At 37.2% G+C, this 23,301-nt stretch overlaps 1 protein-coding gene across 1 annotated transcript in view; it reads left to right on the top strand.

The window, feature by feature from the left end:
- cdh2 (cadherin 2, type 1, N-cadherin (neuronal)) overlaps nt 1-23,301 on the top strand; it is a gene marked incomplete at its 3' end in the record, with an annotated part of 44,369 nt that overhangs the window by 6,129 nt on the left and 14,939 nt on the right. Inside the window, exon 3 of the mRNA XM_059513635.1 lies at nt 20,959-21,167. Coding sequence (XP_059369618.1) covers nt 20,959-21,167 — 209 coding nt within the window. The remainder of the gene's footprint in view (nt 1-20,958; nt 21,168-23,301) is intronic.

The raw sequence follows: 23,301 nt of genomic DNA, 5'->3' as shown, positions 1-23,301 counted from the left end.
CACTTCCTTTTTCGGAAACCTAATGGCCAAAAGCATGTTAAAATCATTGTGTTTTCCAATTTTCTTAGTTTTATATTGCCAGAAAAAAAAACATCTGAAACATATCATGAATATTCATGGTATGCACAGCCTGACATGCCAATAAACCTTTTTTTTTTTTTTTTTTTTTTTGGTTTTAGGCCTCCTAAGCCTCTTCTCCAGCTTTCATCTGTTTTTCTTTTCTTTATATAATTCTCCCATCTCTTCTGAACAGAGATGCTGCTTTGAAGTTTTAAGACAAACTTGTTTCACTAGAGGAGTCATTTTGTAACTTTTTTCCCATGAAATACCTTACTCAAGCCTCTTTTAACCACTGAGAATGTGCACTCCTCAAATTTCTCTCTCTCTTTCTCTCTCCGTGTCCTCCTTGCCTTCACAGGAACCTGTTTTTACCTCATTTGATCTGTTTTAAAACAGGAGCGAGCAAATGATCAGAGGAAGATGCAGTAGGTGAGAGGTGATTACCGTATCGCACGCATCGCACCGCTCCGGAAGGCGGTGTTTGTTTTTGATCACTTCCGATTAGAGCCTATGAAACCCAACTTTCAGCTCTGCCTGGTTTTGTGAACAAGTAAAAGAGCCGAAAAACAATAATGAGTCAACCGAGAGGGGGGAGAGAGTTACAGAGACAGAGTGGCTTTTTTGTCTGGCTCATGTGGGGGCTGTTTGTCACTGAGATTGACCAATCAGAACGCGGCTGTGAGGTCATCAGCATGTGGTTCACTGCCCCTCAATAGACTGACTGAGGTGGAATTAAAGAACGGTTACAGGAATCCAGAGAGCAAAGGGAGTGAGTGAGAAACAAAACACTGTGAGAAAGAGAGAGGTAGATTTGGGGGGGGCACTCCTGGTGCTTTGTCCCTTCAGTGTTTTTAAATTTATTATGAAGTACCTAATGAGCAGACTAAAGATTACCAAGCGTGCTATTGTCTTATTTGTTCAGGCACCGGAATTCTTTGTTGTGTGCGTATACATGTGATAATGAGCTGACATTTTTAATTAACCAAAAAAGAAACATAAAAACCCCGGATGAGAGGAAACTTTGCAGGAGTGGATTGTTATCTACTTAGTTCACCATCAAAATTTGTGTCAGAGTTCAGTTCAGTCCTAATTCGCCCGTTTGCTTGAGTGACAGAGCGAGTCACCCAGTTCGGCCTTTGCTGTCATAATTTTTAAAGATCACATCGCCAACGACTGTGCTTTCCATCTTCATTTAAAGCTATAGTTCAACCAAAAAAGAAAAATTAAACCATTTATTCAACCTCATGTCCTTCTAAACTTGTGTGACTCATTTTCCTGTGAAAATGTCTTGTGGGTTTTTTTTTTTTTTTTTTGTACATTTACTCAAAGTAAAAGGGGTCCAATGTTGTCCATAGAAATATGAAAGTCATAGAGGTTTGGAAAAATATGAAGGTGACTAAATAAGGACAGAAGTTTCAATTTCGATTTGAGTCTCAATTTGAATAGAGTTATGTCTTCATTTAATATGATAGTTTACCCAAAAATGTTAAATGAAACCATTTATTCACCCTCATGTCATTCCAAACTTCTGTGACTTTCTTTATCTGTGTAACCCAAAAGAAGAGATATATATATATATATTTTATTTTATTTTTCTCGATAGATTTAAAGTCACTGCCATCCCAATGGTAGAATGAAAGTCATGCAGGTTTGGAACATCATTAACATGAGTTAACAAGAACAGAAGTTGAATTTTTAGGTGAATTTGAACACTTTGAAACATTCTGAACAAACTTGAGTCTCAGAAATCAGTTCAATCCAAATCCACCCATTTTGGCCTTTACTGTCACAGTTTTATTTTTTAAACCAATGACTATATTTTGATATTCATTTAAAGTAGTAGTTCACCCAAAATTTACTCACCTTCATGAGTTTGTATGACTTTCATTTTCCTTTGAATCACACACACACACACACACTCACATACACACTGAAAGTCAGTAGGGTCCAATGTTGTCTGCAGAAGGATGAAAGTCATACAGATTCAGGATGATCATTTTCATGTTTAGGTAAGCTATCCTTTTAAGACTGGAAAAATATGCACAGCCCATTTACAGTATTGTTTAAATCCAACAGGGGGACGAGATTTAATTAATGCTTAATTAATGGCCGTTTGGTAGTCTGTGTTAAAGAGGTAAAGTAGAACGGATGAGAGTAAAACGTGACCTCTCGAAAGCCTCAGCTCTGATCTGCATACGGTCAAACCTCTGGGCTTGACAATCGCTCTCTCTCCCCCTGCAGGATTTGGCCACATGGACTTCATTACCCTAAATCGATCTGGCAAAACAAAGACCCTAAGAGTATTGATCAGAGCATACATATATGAGAGAGCTGATGCATGTGAGAAACGAAAGAAAGAGAGAAGAAAGAAAGGATTAATTCTTGGGTAGTGAACTGGGGAAAGACCAAAAAATAGACCTTTGTAGCCAGGTTACAGTTCAATATAAATTTTGGGTGGTCTGTACCAGACATACCAGGATTACTGTGGACCACGAGTTCCGGCGTGCTCTCATTAGCGTCTGTGTGTATGTGCACCTGTTAATGTTGCGTTAAATCGCTGTAAAAATCTTAGTTTCAGCACCACAATGTTTCTTTAGTCAGCTGGTCTCAAGGTTTGGTGAGGCGGGGGGGGGTGAGGAGGCCTGAAATCCGTCCAGTGTGACTTCAGCCCTTTCCACAGATATTTTTAGAGAAGTGCTTTGCTCTAACATAAGCTGTATTTTCAAAGAATAAAGAATGACATCAGAGACGACTCAAGCTGTGTTCGATGGTTATCATTGGCTGCTTATGGAGCTGGATTGTAGTTTTGGCAAAGCTTAAGCAGGGATAAACAATAAGGATTTTTTTCTCATGGCCCAGTCTGGCCAGTAGATCAGATTTGCACTCATCCTGCCAACATTTTGACAAGGCCTCATCACAAATTCTGTTTTTAGCTTGTTTAAAAACAGCAGTGTTAAAAAAATAGTACTATAAAATTAGAGTATTATAAGAAGAAATGTATATAATATAAACATATAATATTAAATAGATAATGAGCAACAAATAGTATATAATATAGTAATATAGTAGTATATAAATTGTTTATTTTTTTAATAAAAATAATTTTAAAAACATGGAAAAACCTACACATTTAAATGTGCTTGAAAATATGAATGTGAGATATACAATTGATTATAATTAAATGTAAATATACTATAAAATATTATATAAATTATACATTTAAATCTAAAATAAATTAATATATTTAGATTAAATAAATATAATTTATTAGAATTAAATATAAATAAACTATAAAATATGAGTATGAATTATACATGTAAAATATATAATATAATATTTTTGTTAAATAAATATATTTATTTCATTTAACACTATAGTTATTAAAAAATATTACTCATTTGTTTATTATTTTAAACTATTCTAATTTGTGTGAGACTATCACAAGCAATAGCATTACCTGTTTTAATTTAACATATTTAAATGTGTTAGAAAATATTATTATAAAATACAATATTATAATTAAATAAAGTGAAATATTGATATAAAATACCATATATTATAATAAAAATAAATAAATATGTAATGTACATTTTATAAATATAATACATTTTATATAATATTATTAATGCTCATATAAAACATTATGTAAAATATTTAATCATTTTACATATAATTATACAAAAAATAAAAGTGACTATTTTTGTGTAATATTTTTAATTAAATAATAAAAAGTTGACATTTAAGAGTACAACAAACATGTTCAGTACACAACCTCTTATCGGAACGCTAAGCAAACACAATCATCAAAGTCATTCTGTCCCTCTCTATCTGTCGTTCTCTCACGTGCACACGTAAGCCCCTTTTGACTTTGGGGGATTATTATTGGGTGCTTTGGTGTCAAGGCAACTGTCTGATTCCATTCTCTCAGGCTTTTTGTTGTCAGAGGTCAGGTGACCCAAAAACTCTGTTGTCTCTAATTTTGCACACAACTTTATTTCTCACACGCATGCTTTCAAACGCTCTACGCAAGTTCATACGGGATGCCCTAGTTTCTGTCGCAATGATGGATTCTGTCCCACTGTGCTGACCATATTGGATCGAGGGGAGGGGTAGAGAGAGGAAAGGAGAGAAACAGAGGAGAAAAAGAGGAAACATGGGTGTGGTTTGAGTTTTCATACTCAGAGGATTATTGATCGTTGAACAGAAGGCATTTTAGACATCATTTACGCAGTAATGGTGTTTAACCGCAGGAAACAGGTAATTATGTGCCGTGTATGCTAATCGTAGCATGTTTTTGCGGTGAGACTAAGAGATCCCCATCGGATCGCGACTCTTGCTCTGTTTCTGAGCATGTTTGTGCAGCACTGGCTGTAAAAGGCTGTTTTTGTGTCATCAAAGGCTGACCGCTGCTAAACAGAGCCCGGGGTTCAGAAGCCCACTGCTCACGATCTCTCCCACACACACACACACTGGTCAGGGCCGCTGACCTCTACGTGCCTGGAGTTTGCGGTTGGGTGTTGCAGTGCTGGGAGATTGCGGGGGCGGCTGAACTACACTGAAGTCTGGTTTCAATCATCAGGCCGAGGCAGGGGCTTTTGGGGGAGACGATGATTGAGAGATATGAAGGTTTGATCCAAATGCTGGAGTGTGATGGAGAGAGCAGTCAAGGTTTAGGGATGGGTCAAGATGGTCAATTAGTATATATATATATATATATATATATATATATATATATATATATATATATAGTTTGCATATGTTCGAATGTAATGCAAAGCAAATAATTACTTTATAGAAATCAATTATATTCTATACAATTATACGAATCAGGAATCCTGGATGTGAAAACCCAGCTAAAATAATTTTGTTGGTGATTTACTGTTTTCTACGTAAAATCATCCTTCAAAAGGTGAAGAACATTCTTGAAAACAACAACCTTGATATCTTTTTATATTGACTAATAGTAAGACCATGTCAAAGATTTAAATCATAACGAAATGAATGGTTGAAATCAAATTTTGAGGCTTGTTGTCTTTTGATTCTGAGACTTTAGCCTGGATTTCACAGAGAGGGTCACATATACATATGTAGCATATTATATAGCATACTATCAATTGCTTAACTATTTTTTTAACTAATTTTTTTAACAACTGAACTATTTTTATTAGGTTATGTTCCACATTTCTAGTTAAAAGAAAGAAAACAGTTCAGACAGAAAAAATGGATAGAAACAAATGACTGGATTTAATGTTTTTCTTGTTGATTTTAGATGGTGGTTGTGAATTTATGAATCATTCCTGAATCCTGTTAGTGTTTTCACAGTTACATGGAAAGGCCAATTATGATGTCATCAATACCATCCCAGTGATTCACAGTGCTCATAAACAAAACACCACAAACACCACAACAGCCCACTGAATGGAGCAATGCTTTCCTCCCAGTGTGTGTGTGTGTGTGTGTGTGTGTGTGTGTGTGTGTGTGTGTGTGTCTGTGTGTGTGTGTGTGTGTGTTAGATGCGCTCCTATGGCCGTGGTCTATTTCATGCTCTGCCAAATCTCTCCTTCTCCCATCCTGCAGAGGGAAGATACGGGACACACATTTTTAGCATACAGTTGTGTGTGTGTGTGTGTGCCTGGCAGGAGCTCTTTTAATGCTTTATTAGTGTTTATGTTGCCTTGACTTGTGGCATGAAGAATGCGAGTCGACGCACTTCAAATAAACGCACATTCCAGTGAACCCAGCAGACATTACCCCATCTCCGTCTCGCCGCCCGTCCCAAAACACCCTCCCCCCCACCCCTAATCTGGCTGGTATTTGTGTTATTCTAATCTTCATCCATAAAGGGTTACAGACGAAAACGTAATTGTGCATGAGTGTGGGAGCTATTATTCGATGATGGTAAATGACGGGTTAATCCCATCCTAATGGTATCCGACAACAACACTGGATTTCCGTTTTGCACATATGTATGTGTGTGTGTATATATGGATGTATAATGCCATCAGAGCCCACCGCTTGACAGCTGTAAGTACCCCTTACCCTCAAGCCCCCCGACAATCAGGATAAGCCTAGATCGGTATGTCTCAGACAAATGCATCATTTTCCCTCCTCTGTCTAAGTGTGTGTGTTTTTACAGGATATAGGATAGCCTACATCAGAGAGGGGACAGCTGGACAGGCATGTGTCCATCTCTGCTTCAATACAAATGCTCTCATCCCATTATTATTACTCTCTTCCTCTCATTCTCCTTCTCCTCACACCTCTGCTTCTGCTATCAGCTCGCTCACTGATTTAGGTGTGTCAGCAGCTAAGCGAGGGGAGAGAGTGTGAAGTGGAATTCTTGCGTTTTCCCGTAAGATGGAGGGATATATTTGGATCGGGGTAAAGCTAGCATGACCTCAATACAGGACAATGAATTGCAGCTGTGCCCGATATGGGTCCGCTTTTTTAAACGCACACACGCACAACAGGAGAGGAAGAAATGGCGATTAAATATGATTTCTCTGGTATTTAATGAGAAAAGACATAGCTGGCACAGGAGTTAGCGGGTGCAGGAGGTGATAATTGGACCGGCTCATGTGACTTCTGTTCTCCAGCTTAAAGCTGTAGTTCACCCAAAAATCATTTAGTTAATCTGGTGACAGTCCAAAACTGTGTTGTGAATGCAAAAGGAGATGTTAAGCAGAATGGACAAGCAAGCTCTTTACAGTGAAAGTGGATGGTGGTTTGTAATGTCAGACATTGAAAAGCACAAAATTATCAGAAAAGTATCAGTGTAGTTCATACTGATGTACTGTAGCTGTATTCTGTCTAAATTCTGAAATCATTTAATATCTTATCAGTATTAAAAGGTGCATGTTGCCATGGCCTGAATTTAAGACGGACATGTTTGAATAGCATATCAAATTGGATTACAGCTTGAACATAAACAATCTAATAAACTTGATTCATATTTGGCAGTCATACATAAAATAGATAAGAAACAGGTTTCTTTTCTGAAATAGGACTAATAAAGTGCATGTGAGTAACCATGTTTGTATTTATCATCAATAAATCTAATTTCAGTCTTATACAGTACATTTTTATTATATAATTCTTGCTCGTTCCACAGCAAGTCAAATTTGAACTAATTTTATACTTTTTAAGTGAATAATTTTAATTTTCACAATCAACAAATGTATGCTGCTTCCCAGCAGTCTGAATAAATGTATTTAGAAAATATGATAATTTAATTAAAATAAAAAGATTCAAATAGTTAATAACAAACTATGCCATGATTTTTGATAACACACATAGTGTAGTGTTTAGCCTCTTGGCTTTGAATTTTTTATACTAAATTTGATTAGCCTTATTTTGTATTTTGTAAATATTTACCCTTATTATTTTGTTCTGTTTTTCTCTTATCTTTGATAATCCCATAATAATCACTATCTTCCTTTTTTTATATCTTGAAGTCTTACTCTGTAGACTATATATACTGTATATATATATATATATATATATATATATATATATATATATATTAGGGCTGGGCGATATACAAAAAAAAAAGATATCTCGATATTGTCAAATTTTTTACGATATTCGATATATATCTCGATATGTTTGCATTTGCATTTAAATAATAAAAAATAAAACAAAACTTTTCTTTTGCCCATTAAAAAAAAAACATTTAGATTAAACAGCTAATTTAAGCAGTTAAAAAATCTAGACCAAGAGATCACTTACTGCTTTTTATTAAATGAATGCATATGTAGGCCTATATGTAACTGAAGCAGTGCAAATTAAGTAACAGTTACAGAAAGTGCATTCTGTCAGCTTTTTAGTGCATGCAATTCACAATTTAAACTATGCAACTGGGATAAGTATTTTATTTTAATTTTTTTTACAAGTTTTTAAGCTAAGAACACAAGTCTGTCAACTGTCAAAATATATAAATATATATAAATGAATACCAAAGACTTTTGCATTCTCTCTGTCTATATTATGGAAACTGGTAAACATATCAGTGAAATTCCCCAATAGTAATTCCAAATGGCCATAGCCTATGTTTCTCTATTCAAACATCAGCGGTCGAGTAAGTGCATTTATTTTGCGATCACAAACGCAAACAATAGAGTTGAGATCTCACGACAGAACACAGACCGGCTGAACGACGCTTTCATTAGATCGCTCAATTCCAGCTTGTTAGTGTTTTCAGATTATCGTCGGCGGCTCTTCCGCAATGAGGAGTGAGCACGTGCGCATGGTTGCCAGATTGCTTAAAATAAGCAAACACCGGGCAGAAAATGTATCCTTGTAACAGTGGAGCACTGATTCGGAGATTTAAACTCTTGTTATCTGGCAACCGCTATCATTACAGCTCTCGTAGTAGAGGGGCGTAGAGCAGTCAGCAGTTACAGGTTCCTTTTTTGGACATTCGGCGCGTTCTTTTGGGAAAGTATGCTTGAATTTGAAATATTCGATATATTCAAATTGTACATCGTCGTCAAAATTATTCCGATATTATCGCTAATATTCGATATATCGCCCAGCCCTAATATATATATATATATATATATATATATATATATATAGCATTCATTAATACCTGTTCTACATTTTCCCTACATTTACTTGTTTCCCATTTATCTGTTGATATTCACTATATTTTCTGTCATGAAAACTCAAAAAAGCCAGTTATACTTTATATTTTCATAGTTGATTTGAAATAATTATGTCAGACAACAATCACAGTAATTATTATAAACATCTTCCTGTTGAGGTTTCCAAGATGGCTGCCAAGTAAACTGAGTTATTTAATTTGTAAGCTGCAAATTTCAAGACAGTATTACGGTTTTTGCCATTATAAATCACCATTGACTTTAACTGTACAAAAAAGAACAGCTTGGACCTGAATCCGGTTTTCCTCTGGGGGGCTATCTCAATACTTACAACACTGACATCATCTCGATCTGTCTCCCCCCGCCTTGATCGCTGTCTCTCTCTCTCTCTCTCTCTCTCTCTCTCTCTCTCTCTCTCTTTCTCACTCGTCCCTGTCTGTCTCATCCTGATATTCCCATCTTTGTGTTGTATTGTCTCACCCTTTCCTTTGAAGCATCGTTTACTAGTGTACGCTCTCGCGGTTTACACTCAGCCGTTCCTCAATGGAGACAAGCTTTTGTGTCTTTTGTTACATTCTCCCATGCCCCATTTCTGAGCCCCAGTATTATTCCACTATCAACTTTCCATCTTTTATTTTCACAATACTCTATCACCTGTGCGAATTCCAACGTTAATACGGCGCCATCCTTCTGCTGCATTGTTACAACTGGCATATCTGTGCTGGCCAAGTGTTGCAACTACGTTATTGCAATGTTTCCCATATGGCCGGAGAGGTGAGAGAGGGCTTCCCTCGAGCGAAATTTATTGGCCCCATATTGATGTCCTTGGGCGTTGCCGATTGATTTGACACGGCCAACATTGTTTTGCGAGCCTTGGGGGAGGTGTTTTGTGGCCGAATGAAACTCTATTCCACCCCTTTGCAAAAACCCTTCCAAGCTGGAGGCCTTGGGGTTGTCATGGGCGACCAGCACGGAGCTAGGCAACCTGGCCTAATTCGTCCCATTTGGCTGAGCTCGGTTGCGCAGAGACTATTGTTCCTGAGTCAACAGAAAACTAGCCAGGCGCAAACGTGACTGCACAGCCAGAGGAATCTTTGACGTCCACTACAAATCAAAAGCGTATGCTTGTACGGGAGGATTGTTTGATAGTTTTATCTGGGTGTTACATCTGCACATAGTTATGTAATTTGAGAATTTTGAAATACATCTCTTGCTTGTTTTTCTTCTGCTCAGTTGGCGATAATCCTCACACACACATACACACACGCACACCTCCCGGCACACATATCAAAGTACTAAGTCCGCCCTTGTCCGCAATACTGTATCCCACTGTCTCCCCAGCTGTCACTGTTCACACACAGAAGCTGACACACTTATACTAACAGACACCGAAAGCGTTTGTTCTTCTGCTCGCAGCGGATGCGCAAATGTCCGCTAAAACAAAAGCACATGTAACTTTATTCCAAACATTTGCTTTTTTGTACTCGCAAAGGGAAATCGCAATGCGTTCACACTCACACACACTCCTCCACTGCGGGCTTGGTTATCTGGGTCAGTGCTTGTACAAATCTCATTACACTCCAGTCTGCCATCCTGATGCATTATGGTTATTGTAGTTCTGACCCAGTATTAGAAACAACACCTCAAACACACGCATTACTTTATAACTGCATGGGATTCGATTTGCTTTTAGCATTAGTAGTTGGCATACGCCCTTCCTTTGCCTTTAAAAAGGTATCAGGTGTCTCGCAGAGAAGTGTCGATAATGAAAGACGATCCTCCATGGCTCATTTTTGCACTATGAGCCTATTTGAGACCTCTGGAGGCTCGCTGGAGTCGTGTTTCACAAAGTCTGCCTGTATCGTTGACGCACCTGAGGACAGGTACTTCATTTCCTCAAACACCCTGTTCAAAAACATTTTAGCTCTATTTTTTAGTGGCCACAATAGGGATGGTTCTCTCTGAACTGCAGGATCTAATGGGCATCTGTTATGAACAGGAGGTTATGGATTTCTGCTAGCCGAAAAAAATCAATATCCGCAATTCTGCACCCTCACCACATCCGAGTGTGCGAAATAGCAAAAGTGGTTCGTTCACAATTTTGTTTGCATTGTATTAGGGCCTCGTTGAGACGCTATGCAAATACCAAAATATTGTTCCCTTAGGGTTTCACCGTGATTCTATACAACAGTGGTTTTTGGTTTTGTGTTGCGGTTTGTTTTTTTGCTTTTGTCTGTTGACACAGACGGTTTTAATAACCTCGGCCTCGGCTGTTGTGTCTCAAATCAAGAGATCAAAGAGAAAGAACCTCTCAAACAAATAACGCAGGGATGCCAACACACAAGGCATGCACACACTATAAATTTAATCAGGGCTTGAGCTCAGATCACTATTATTTTCCCGGGAACTTAAGATTTGAGGAAGTCTAATCCTGCTTTTGTCTTCATTTGTTTGCGTTTTCAATCTGTGCTTTCTAAATACAGATTAAAAGAAGCCGTGAAAACACTCACGGCATGCAGGTACATACACAAATACTGACATGTTTTATAGAACAGGCAGATTATAAAATGCGTTGTAGATTAAAGTGACTGTTTTTACCTCAGGCAGCCAGATATGTTAACATACACACTGCTGTGTTTGTTGAGCAATCTTGGTAAATTACAGTATCATCTGCGTTCAGTGCTGTGAGAGAGAGTGCAGATGTTTGCAATTATTTGCAGTTTGTTATTTCCTGTCAGTCTTTGTGATGCACAATGCAGAGCGTTTCCAATGGTCAGCGTTGCTGACCCAAGGGAGTCTTCAATCACTCACACACACATAATCTGAAGCCTGTATAAACCCCTCCTCCCTCCATCAACATCCAATTAATGATTCCTGTGGCTTACCATCCATTCTACATCAAACTTTGAACACTTGAGAGAGCGTTTGCAGGTTCACAACGTCCCAGAAAATGTAATGTCAGTCTTTAAATTATTTATATACTTCCTTTTTTAAAGGCTGGAAACTGGAAATATCACAGTTTTTATTGTTTTACAAGTCCTAAAATGTCATGAACAATAATTGTATATTATAAAATAAAATTTTTGATATGTAGAATGTTCTGGGCTTTTCAGCTAGATATTGAGTAAAACAATTTAGCAAATTTGAGTGAATTTATTCATTCATTCATTCATTTTAAATCTAAGTAGTGTAAGTAATTTGTTAATGCATGAATCCATATGGTAAAGGTCATTGAAATGTTATGGAAATTCATTGGTCACAAAGGGTGGGAACCTGTCTGTGTTATTCTTGTGCTTTGAGTCAATGTGTCATTTTTTTTTCACCCCCATTTATTTATTTCCTCCTTTTGTTGCTTAACAATAATAAAAGAACCTCTATCTGAATTACAGCACTAGTCCTCCTGTCTTTGTAACTATGTCCATTCATGATACTGCAGTGCTTTGTGTTGCTTTAATGCAGCAGATCAGTGTTATTTTATGTCAGACATGGTTCTCTCGTTGTGTTTCTGATCCTTAAACAAATTGAGGGCTGTGACCACCATATGCATTGAGATGGACATATTGATATTAAGATCAATATGGTTTTCAGTGAACCATCCTTGCTTCAGATCAAAACTACAGTAACCCGACCACATTTAAGAAGCTGCAGCAGAGAGATGCTTTAAAGACAACTTGAAATCAAAACTAAATTTAGTTTAATAAATGTCCCTTAGTCATATTGCACATTAGCCTTGAAAAGAAATGTGCACTTTGATCCAATTCTAGGCCTTTTCTACCTTTGAAACATACCAAATGCCAGGTGCAAAATAATATTAATATCGTAATCTAACATGTTTTCACTTTGCATGACCCAATCAAGTACTAAATGATATAATCCCACTCTACATTTTTGCCTGCTGAATGTTCTGTTTCACCCTGAAATACCCTCATTACTGCACTTAAATGAGTTGTGAATACCGTTTTATGTTATCTTTAAGTATGCTTTTCTGAATCCCTAATAAGAAGACGTATTTCTCACATTTTCATGCTCTATTAAATACGAGTACTTTAAGTGCGCAATACGTGTAGGAGACATGATAACATACAGGTGGCAGGGGAAGAGGGTTGCAACTGTAATGTCTGTCCATTGACGCGGCAAATTTCGTGACCCAGTCAGCGTCCCCACAGGCAGCATTGTCACAAAAGCAATTTTCTGGGTTTTCAAACCCAAATAATAGTAATTGTCATGGACATTTGGTCACACATTATAATAGGCTCCATGTTATAGTGCAATCATAGGAGTAAATACAGAATGACAGTCTCAAACAACATTTTAATATGGAATTATCTGGTCTGTAATGAATACTATAGCAATAAATTTGCTCAATGTTTGAAATGTTTAAATTAACTCAGAAAACATGAAGCCATTTGCTATAAAGGCCCACGATGTGCTTGACAATTAGTCAGAGGTCTTACACATCAGTTTTTGTTTGTATATTTTGTAAAACAAGTTTTTTTTTTATTTGTGTGAGAACAGACAGCAAAGGAATGCCCTGCCCATTTTGTGTCCTCAGGATCAGGCTGGCGTGGTGCCCCTGCCATATGCTGCATGTTTGTGTGCTTTAGTGTGTGTTTATGTGTGTGAGGCGCTGCACATGGTCATAAATCCTAAATCCTCACAGACACCACCAATCTAGCGAAGTCAGAGGTTAAAATGACATAGCACGCATGCGTACATACATACACAAAAATACATGCAAAGTTTTGCACTTAAAATTTATGATTGAAAAAGTAACCTAAAGGCCCTTAGTGCTATTATGATGCAGAATGAATAATTGAGTTTGTCTGTGACAGGGATTATCCGCTGAATGCCAGAAAATGATTTTTTTTTTCTCTCTCACTGCATTCAGTATCACACATTTTATTCGTGCTATTTTGGAAGTGTCTGCTGTATTGCCATTTATGGTTATAAGCCGACAAGTGCTGTGCATGTGAAATGTGGGGTATAGTTGTATTCTGGGTTTTGTTGGCATGTTTAGCATCCACGTTTTGTACAAAACATTACTACACACCTTCTTCTAGTGCAAAGCATTTGTCAAAACTTAGCATTTGCATGTAAATCCAAAATATTCAAATGATGATGTCAGACTTGTTAGCAGGGAGTAACCAAATGACCTGTTCAGAAATATACTGTGGCGCGACCATGGTGCAGTGACGGTATCAGATGGTAGATGGTAATTGGATTACCATATGTTATTTACATGGCACTCATTAGATTAACATAAGTACAAGTACTGCCGGGTACTTAAAAAAAAAACTCACACACACATTAATAGCATGGTACATGGCTCCAGGAATAAACAATTTGTTGAAATTAAAAGAATGAGTTAGAAGCATCTGTAAGAATGTGTCCATATCAGTTAAAGTTATAATATACAATAGTGGTTTTTGACAGCCGATGCCAATATCTTGGAAAGCAGGGGGCCCGATAGCCGGTATAAAGCCGATTGTTAATATTTAAGAAATTTGAAATCATTTAACAATGGATTGAAGGAAGAAACATGCTCATACTTTAGATGACAGTATTTTTCACAAATAAATAAATATTTAATAAAAATATAATTAAAAAGAAAGTAAACACTGTAACCAACAGGGAACTCAGTATTCTGGGAAGTTTGTGTACACTGGGAATCATATTTTTCAAATAAAGCCAGGGTAACCCTCATTTTACAGGCCATATAAACACAGTGAAAATGACATGAATATAAGAGTGGGCAAATACATAAAGTGCAGTATAATTTGAAATCACGAATTTATAGTTTAAAGCATTCAATTCACACGGACTGATCATCACGCAGAGAACACGTGATCATGCTGGTTAAAAATGCACACTTCACAAGATCTCACAGCTGGATTCGCCACTTTGCAAGATTTGTGAAATTACATGTTCATTAGTCATTCAGAGATTTGTTTAAATTATATAAATGCATATTTGCTTAATGCTGACGGCAAACGAGAGAGTATTATAATGTATGTCTTTCTATTACTTATAGGCCTAATATAAAATCAATCGTTATAATACTTTCTGTATACATAAATTTCTTTGTTGAACCATTCTATCTGATTATTAAACAGACTGCTATCCGTGTTAGACAGAACTGTTAATGACGATGACTACAAAGAGAGAGAGTGTGAGCACTGTGTGCGCCTAGTCGCTGCCGCTCTCAGCGTCGTCAAAATAAAAGTCTCGAATACATCGGCCAAACAGAAAAAAGTATCGTCGACCACTAATATACAATATAACTACCATTGATTCTATTTTATTCTATTTTTTTTTAATGTAGCATTTTAATGAAGTTACATTAAATTGTTAGACTATGTAGATATTTATTGTTTTATTTTAAGACATTTCATGCATTAAAGCTGTGTAATATAACTTCTATTGACTTTATTATTTAATTTCATTTGAAAGAAAACTTATTGGAGTCACATTAAATGATGATATACAATATAGCTGCTATTGTTTTTATGACAGCAAATATTTTAATGACAGCATTATAGTTAGGGACACACGATATTATCTGCCAATATCGGCATCGGCATTATACATTAACTCGCATGTACTCTGGGTGTGCTAGCGAATAGATCACGTCAACAGTAAGATTAGATCACGTCAGCACTGTGGCTCATTCCTGAAGCAAAGTTTTGCCTGAACGGTGATTGGATTCACTGTTTTGGATAGCTGCATTTAAACTGGGAACACACATAGAGTAAACTATAACAGCACATGCAGTGGCAGCAGCGACAGCAGTGTTTCCCACAGCCTTACACTCTGTTTATGCAAATAATTTTTCTACCGGCAGGAGGTGCTATTAGAGTGGGAGAGATAGAGGTTTCTCCAGTAACGGCTGTATACAAAGCAGCGCTGTGCTCACAAATGCTGCTTTATCAGGTATTACATGCAAGATGAAATGAAAATGACATAGAAAATGAAGACAGTCGGTTTCCTTCTGAAATACAGTGATGTAAAAACACCCGCAGCAGTTTATGATTTTAAAACTTGCAGTGCTCATGTTTATTCAACAAAGTCAAAGCCTTTTGGAAAATATATTTGTGGCGGTCAGTTTTGATATTGTGGCAGCCCCTCACAAATAAATCAATGTATGAGAAGCCGTGCAGTTATTTTCAAATCTTCAATGTACTGTCATTATAAAGTAAACTTATTATTGTTCATTTAATTCTAACAATGAGTTCCTGTTAAAAACTAACCAAAATTAAAAAATATTTATGTATCGGTTTAGCATCAGCTATCGGCCAAAATGAGTTGAAAATGATTGGCATATTGGATATGGACAAAAATCCAATATTGTGCATCCCTAATTATAGTATTCTGTTAAAAATAAAATGTGTGTTTTTTAATAGTGGAGCCAGTAAAAAAAATTCACGTAAAAATGATGAACACTTACTGTTGAGCTGCGAATGAACGTTATTTTTGTTAGTGGCATTTATATACAGATCACCCAGTTCTGTGATTGAATTAAATAAAGCCTTCTGTTATACTGACATTACATTAGTATGAGGCAGAAAATTAGTGTAATGTCACTGTGCTCTATACATGTATTTATCTGAGCATGCATGCGTCATTTAACAGGTTGAGATTGAGCATAATCAAGCGTGAGATTCACCATGTTCTTTTGATCTAAAGAATAAATCTGAACAAATGAGGAAAGAGACAAGAAGATGTTATAAGAGGGTGCATCATATTCTCTTTCTACGTTTTACTCGCTTTGTTAGAGGGGAAACAGCATGAGGGAAGTAGATACGGTATGTTGATAGTTGTACTTTTGGATCAAAGACTCATGATGATTCACATTAAAGGAGAAACACATAAAAAGCAGCCGTTACTCACCATTATTAAATTTTGGCAACTAATAAATAGCCATTGGCTCATTATAGGAGCTACATATTGTTCCAGTTTCCAAAAGAGATAATGAATCCCTTTATGAGCTGAAAAGCTCTAACAGTTTAATGGGCACTTTGGTTTTCGAATTGATTTAGTTCCCATTGGTGCATTTTTCAGCCTGTGTTTAGGTGTGTTTGTGAATGTGTCTGTCTTTTTTTGTGTGTGTATTTTTGGTGAGGGAAGTGTATACGAGTTAAACTTAAGTTGCCATATCCACCGAGGGATGTGCTTGAGCGATGTGGCCATTAGAGGAAGCTCACCCTTAGAAAAGTCATGGTAAAAGGGCAATTATAGGCAGGCGGTACAAAAGACAGCTTTGCTCAGTGCGGAATGGGGTCCTAAGTGCCACATCCATCTGAATTCTTTCACGGGAAGGCTCAGTATGTCTCGGAGACCATGAAACCCCAAACGACGACATTAAGACAGCTATTTTACGCTCACTCGTGGGGGTGGTGGGCTAAACAAAACTATTTTTCCATTACTTCCCTCATTTATGTCTTGCTGTTACTAAAAGCTTGTACCAGTTGAAGCCGGCTCGTATTAAAATGAACTAAGAGTCCCATTGGGAGGGAATAGCGGGGACGTTTTGAGCGGTAAAGATGTGATGTTGGTGCTGAATGCTAAATGCAAATGGGAAAAAGAGATTGCTTACAGAGCACATCACACGTCTGCTGGCTCACCAAATCAGCACTTCAGCTTCAATGTGTACGCGTGGCCAGGTTTTAATTTGTGCTGTTTTGGGGAAAAACTAAAATAACATTCACCATGTCTTATGTCGTTTAAAATTATTATTTTTTCTTTTCTGTCAAGCACAAAATAGACTTTTTTTCTTTTCAGCTCTTGTCATACTACACCAGTTTAAAGGCTTTCAAACCCAACAAGGACAAAAAAAACTCTCCAAAAAAGAAGTTCCAGTCCAATTATTCACTGAAAGTCTTGTGTTGTGTCCATGTCCATAAAGTTGGCTAGTTGAGAGCTTCAGGGAAATGACTGAATAACGACTTTTCAGTCTGTTCATCACATAAAGCTGTTGTGTTTCTTCAGAACAGTTGGAATATAGTACACAAGTCATATGTATGATACCTTTTACTGTGCTTTTGTCCTTTTTGCAGCTTGAAAGCCACTGGTTAAAATACAGTGTGGTTTAAGACTAGAATTGCGTAACAGTTCTTCAAAGATTTGTACTTTAGTGCTCCTCAGAAAAAATAACAGCATACAGGTTTGAAACGACATGATGGGTGAATAAATACTAGCAGAATTGCCTTAAATTTTCAGTTCCCCTTAAAACAGCCTCTTAAAAATCATTCAGGTGATTTTGAAGAGACATAGTGAAGGACAATTGACTCTCGTCTTGCTTCTCAAACACGTGGTGTGGTGTGGTGTCTGATCACCTTCTCGTACATTCTTAGACACGCATGCATGCGCATATCAAGCCTCTTTGCTTGCATTTAGCACTTTGACAAATTATTTCCCATCTCATTGGTCAAAGTGACAGAAAATTGATGCTTTTTTCTTTAATTGTCTCTTATTTAGATTGTATCAGTTCATTTCAGACCTTGTTTGTCCCATGATTTTGTAGCTAAAGGATTGGATGTTTTATGTTGTGCATCCCACATCATCAATACTTAACAAATAAAACCACTTCACACTTCAGCATGTACAAGGTTGATGAATATTTTCAGGTCCACATTATATGTAGCTGAAGAAATCAGTTTTTTTAAAAATAAAATCTATTTATCCGAATCAATTTGCAGTTTGAAGACTTATATATGCGCTCATCTGCTGAGGGCTTTGAGAAATACATGCAAGCTTCCTCAAATGTAAATAAATGAATTATTTTAAGCAAACTCTGTCTTACATTAAATCACCCTTATAATTAAATCACTTTCCACTGTTTTCACCAAAACCGTGTTTACTTGCGAGACGCGATGAGTAATGTGGCTTTTACGTGCCGCATTAAGCCGAGTTTGCAGGGACGCGTGAAGAGATTGCGATGAGAAGAAAGACTCAAAGACACTGCTCTCTGTTTTATCCGTTAGAAGAGCAGTGCTTGGTAATGGAAAGAGACAGCGTGGTAGACATATAGCGCTCAACAACCACCCCCCCCCACCCCTCATGAAAACTGCACGAGAAAATGCAGCTGCAGGCGAAACTGGTGCAGCCATCTAATAAAACGTACTCGGTGCACTTCGTCAAGCTAGGCTGACACACACACACACACCACAAGCTACCACCTCACACCTGCCGAGCGGCACATCTTGTGCAATCAGGGCAATCACTTTACATTAAACGGATTACTCCGTGATGGGTACCATTGCGTCTGGGGCCACGAATTGGAGTCTTTTAATTTTGAAGAACCAAAATTAAACAACATAGGATGCTCTTTATGCAAGTAACATGCAAGGACGATAGGACTGCTGATATTAACAATCAGATAAACATAATAATTGCTCACCCCGTTCAGTAGGTCTTTATCTATTAGTCAGTAATAAGGTCTTATTGGTTGCCATGTCTAATAATAGTGAGCGATTATTTTAACCTACTGTAATACCCTGAGAGGTCCCCACATAATAAATGGTGATTAACAAGAGTGAAAGGTGTAATTTACTTACGGACCTGCCTAAATGCTATATGGCAAATCAGCGTTGTACCTCGCACATATACGTGAAAGCAAGAAATCACACTTGCAAAAACAACGCAACACATACACACTGAAAGCAGATGGGTTGAAAGCCACCTATGAGAGTGAAAATCATCTGTGAGGAGGAAATGTATTCTGTGTTCGCTGCCTTGTGTTTCTCTGTGAGAGAAAGGATGGAAATTTCCATGGAGATGGAAGTTTGGCTTTCGCACCATTTTTATTGACACTGATAGTAGAGAAAGGACGGAAATGTCCAGGGAGTGACTTGAGCTCATCTTTTCCTGTTTGAGCATCATGATTCAATGTGTTACTGCCAGCTTTGTTTTAATACAGATTTCCTGATTCAGTTTGATACCAAATCATTTGGACTTTTTTTTTCTGACATATATAAGAAAATGCTGTATATTATACTTATATAGTTGTTGTTTTGTATTTAAGACTGATTAAATCTGCAATTCTTTGGTTTAAATTTGGGGTATCAGACTACACTGGTCACACTGTGTATTTGTGATTCACTAAAAATTCAGATTTCATAATAGTAGTTTGTAAATTGGACTATATAGGTCAATTTCTTTGAGTGTTTTCACATGCAACATAAGGACTACTGGCTAAAAAATTTTTTTTGAAAAGTTAAATGTTATTATCTAAGAAAATATTATATTTATGTTATCTGGAGAATTTAATTGGAAACTAGTTTTGAAGTAAATTTGGAAAATTTACTCTAATAAGCCTTGTGATGATTATTTGTTTACAAATTTGACACACTATTAAGAGCTAATTAACCCTGCAGGATGACTCGTATCTGCCTGCACATGACAGATTTCATGTACATTGCCATGATTAGTCTTGTAAACGTTCTTGTTAAATGATATGCAAATTGATCGTGCATATTCAGCAGTCTATTCATGTTTACATTTAAGGATCAAATCCGCCTTAGTGTGCTTGCTTACAGGTGTTTTTATTAGTAGTTTATGTACTGACAGGACTGATGAATGGTAAAATTAATCCCTGTCAGTTATCGTACGTCCACCGCAGCTATATCGTTTCACGTTAACTATTGGCGAGAAATCACGTGCACCGTCCACCTGGGCTGGATCATAAGAGCTGACGTTCTGTTCGAAATATGAAAAATGTCAGACAAATGAGCCCAGTCAATACGAGGCTCCTCGAAAACAAATGCTTCCTGATAGGAGAGCGTCCCGGCGTCTCTCTCAGTTCTGGGCGTGTAATTGTCTGTATGTGTTCTCTAATTGCGGCATAATAAATAAAGCACATTCATTTTTGTTTATGTCTGTACTTCTAATGCGATTCCCTCCAGTGTTGTGGTGCAGATACCTCTCAACTCTGCTTTTTCTCCGTTTTCTCTCTTTTTCCATCCCTCTCTCTCTTTGTCTCCTCGTCCTCCTGTTCCTCCGTTCCTCAGCACACCTGGGGGCATGCAGGGGATGTCTCAGCATGAATAATGCAGGAGAGCTTCAGAAGTTGTACCTGCTCTCCATTCCTACCATCTCTCTCTCTTTCTCTCTGTCAGTGCATACTTTCCATCTCTGGCTCTCCTTGTCCTCACTTTTCAAGTAAAACCATTATTCCCTTGCGGAGGAGCGGAATGTGATTTCCTGTGTGCTTGTTTTTTTGTAAAAAAAAAAAGAAGATGTTTGCAGTTTAAAAACAAAGCAGGCCTGCACTCAGTCCACTGTCTCTCTCTTTTTGCAGTGGATTTCGTAGACTGTGGCAGAGGTTCTGGCTTGCGTTTCGAGAGCGGAGACCCTGCAGATTTCCGGATAGAGGCAGATGGGACGGTTTTTGCAACACGAACCCTGCAGCTATCTGACAGGAAGGGGCGTAGCCTGGAGATTAAGGCCAAGGACGTGAAGTCTCAAGAGGAATGGCTGGTGCACGTCAACTTCACCCAACCCAAGCAGGTAGGAAGTCCTGTGCTCTTGCACGTTAACAGTGAACGGTGGCTGTGTGACTGTGAATTCGCACTAATTATAACCATGTCAGATCGCTAACGGCGCATGGCGTTCTAAACTAGCCTTATGCTGCAATTACACCATCAAACAGCCATTGTGCGAATGTGAGCTCACAAAAATGTCTCTCTTCATCCGTAGGCCCTCTGTGACAAAGCCAATGCTCTAATAAAACTATATTAGAAAATTAGCAGAGCACTAACACATTGATAGTAGGGCTGTAATTAATGTTTAACGATGCTAAAGAGACATTAAGGCAGGAGGATACATTAGACAGTGGAGATCTGGACCCTCAGCTTGGGAACACTAACCATATGTCTCATAGCCATGCCTTCTGCTCGGAGACAAGGAGAATTTACTCTTTATTACTGATACACACATGCCCACACACTGCCGCCAAGGGGAAGGAGGACGAGAGGAGCCAGAGGTGGAGAGAGTGGAAAAGGGTGAGATAAAGGATCAGAATGGTCGAGGAGGCAAAGGAGGAGAGGGTGAAGGGTTTAGACTAATGCTGGCCAGTCACGATGCATTCCCGATGAGTTTGCTGCAGTATTCAAACCAAGCAACACTGGGAATATCACTGCGATTTTAATGAGCTTTTAAATTGGCCATTAGGTTTCCTAAAGAACCTGTCATTAGACTAGTTTTGCAACCGGTCTCCTTCCTTGTCTTGTGAGATTTAACTGCATCTGTGATTTAAAGTAGAAAAAGCCATGTTAAAATGGGTGTTTGATTAATTTGTGTTTTAATGAATCAGTTCAAAACTTAATGATTTGTCATTAATTATTTGTGGTATAAGGGTTTTATTTGGATGGGAAAAAAAATCTGTATTTAATATATATATTTATATATATTATACTTACCGCCCAGGGTATGAAAACAAATAAATTGAATGTAACAATGTATTTTTGACTTTATATTATGTGTCGAAAAAGGGTTAAAATCACATTTCATTCTAACATTGTAACATTGCAATCTAAAAACAAAAATAAAGCTTTTAAAGCGAAATGTTAAATTCACTAAACTACAAAAGAGTTGTGTTAAGTTATTTTGATTACCCCATGAGCTGTCAGCAGCACATGCAGCCTTTTTGTCAGAGCATATGACGGACCGAGCCGCTTAAACTAATATCCGAAACGAAACTAGAAACTATGTCTTACCAGTTTTTAAAGGCCTTAATATGAAGCTTGTCACATGTTTGAAACAAATTGGATTATGCACTTTCTCTGCAGCAGCTCAGTCTGTGTCCTAAGCTATATTTAGCTATATTTTCAGATGTGCTCATATCAAACTACTGTATATCAATATAAACGGTACTGCCTCATATCTTATCGCTTATAAAGAAAATAACGATATATCTTACAAACTTGATATTCTGCCCAGCCCTATGTGGTAAAAGCCTGCATGGCATTTTTTTGTATTAAACTTAAATAAAAATGTAAATACACTAACGTTCAAAAGTAGAAAAAAATCTGTATTTTTTTTGTTTTTGAAAGAAGGAAAAACAGTAATATTGCAATATATTTTACTGATTATATTTACTGACACTTTTGATAAGTTTAATGCATTCTTGCCAAATAAAAGTATACATTTCTTTAAAGAAAATCTACTGATTCTAAACCTTTGAACAGTGAAGTAGATAAATATAGTTTTTTATTACTACGTATTGATTTATTGGTGCATAAGAATGAATGTTATTATATTGTTCTCATGAAAAACATAATAGTATAACATAGTGTAAAGAAATTAAACAAATGCTGCTCTTTTGAACTTTCTGTTGGAATCCTGAAAAAAAAAAAAATTATATATATATATATAGAGAGAGAGAGAGAGAGAGAGAGAGCTTTTTCTTGTCGTAAAAATGGACGCAGCCATTTGTAAATGCTATAGGTCTGGCTTCTGCGACTACTCTGTCCAGCTATTTTTAGCTGAATAAAACCGTTTGTTTTGCTGCTTGATATTAGAAGTTGGTGTGTCTTATCATATTATTTTAATGTATTATCATAATTATGAACACACTGGATTGTAGTGTTGTTATTCTCCTCATAATTTATCTATAGCAGCTAATGAACCGGAAGTCTCACCC

Source organism: Carassius carassius, chromosome 27, assembly GCF_963082965.1.
Source record: "Carassius carassius chromosome 27, fCarCar2.1, whole genome shotgun sequence".
Classification (NCBI taxonomy): Eukaryota; Metazoa; Chordata; class Actinopteri; order Cypriniformes; family Cyprinidae; genus Carassius; species Carassius carassius.
This window is presented reverse-complemented; position numbering and strand designations above follow the sequence as displayed.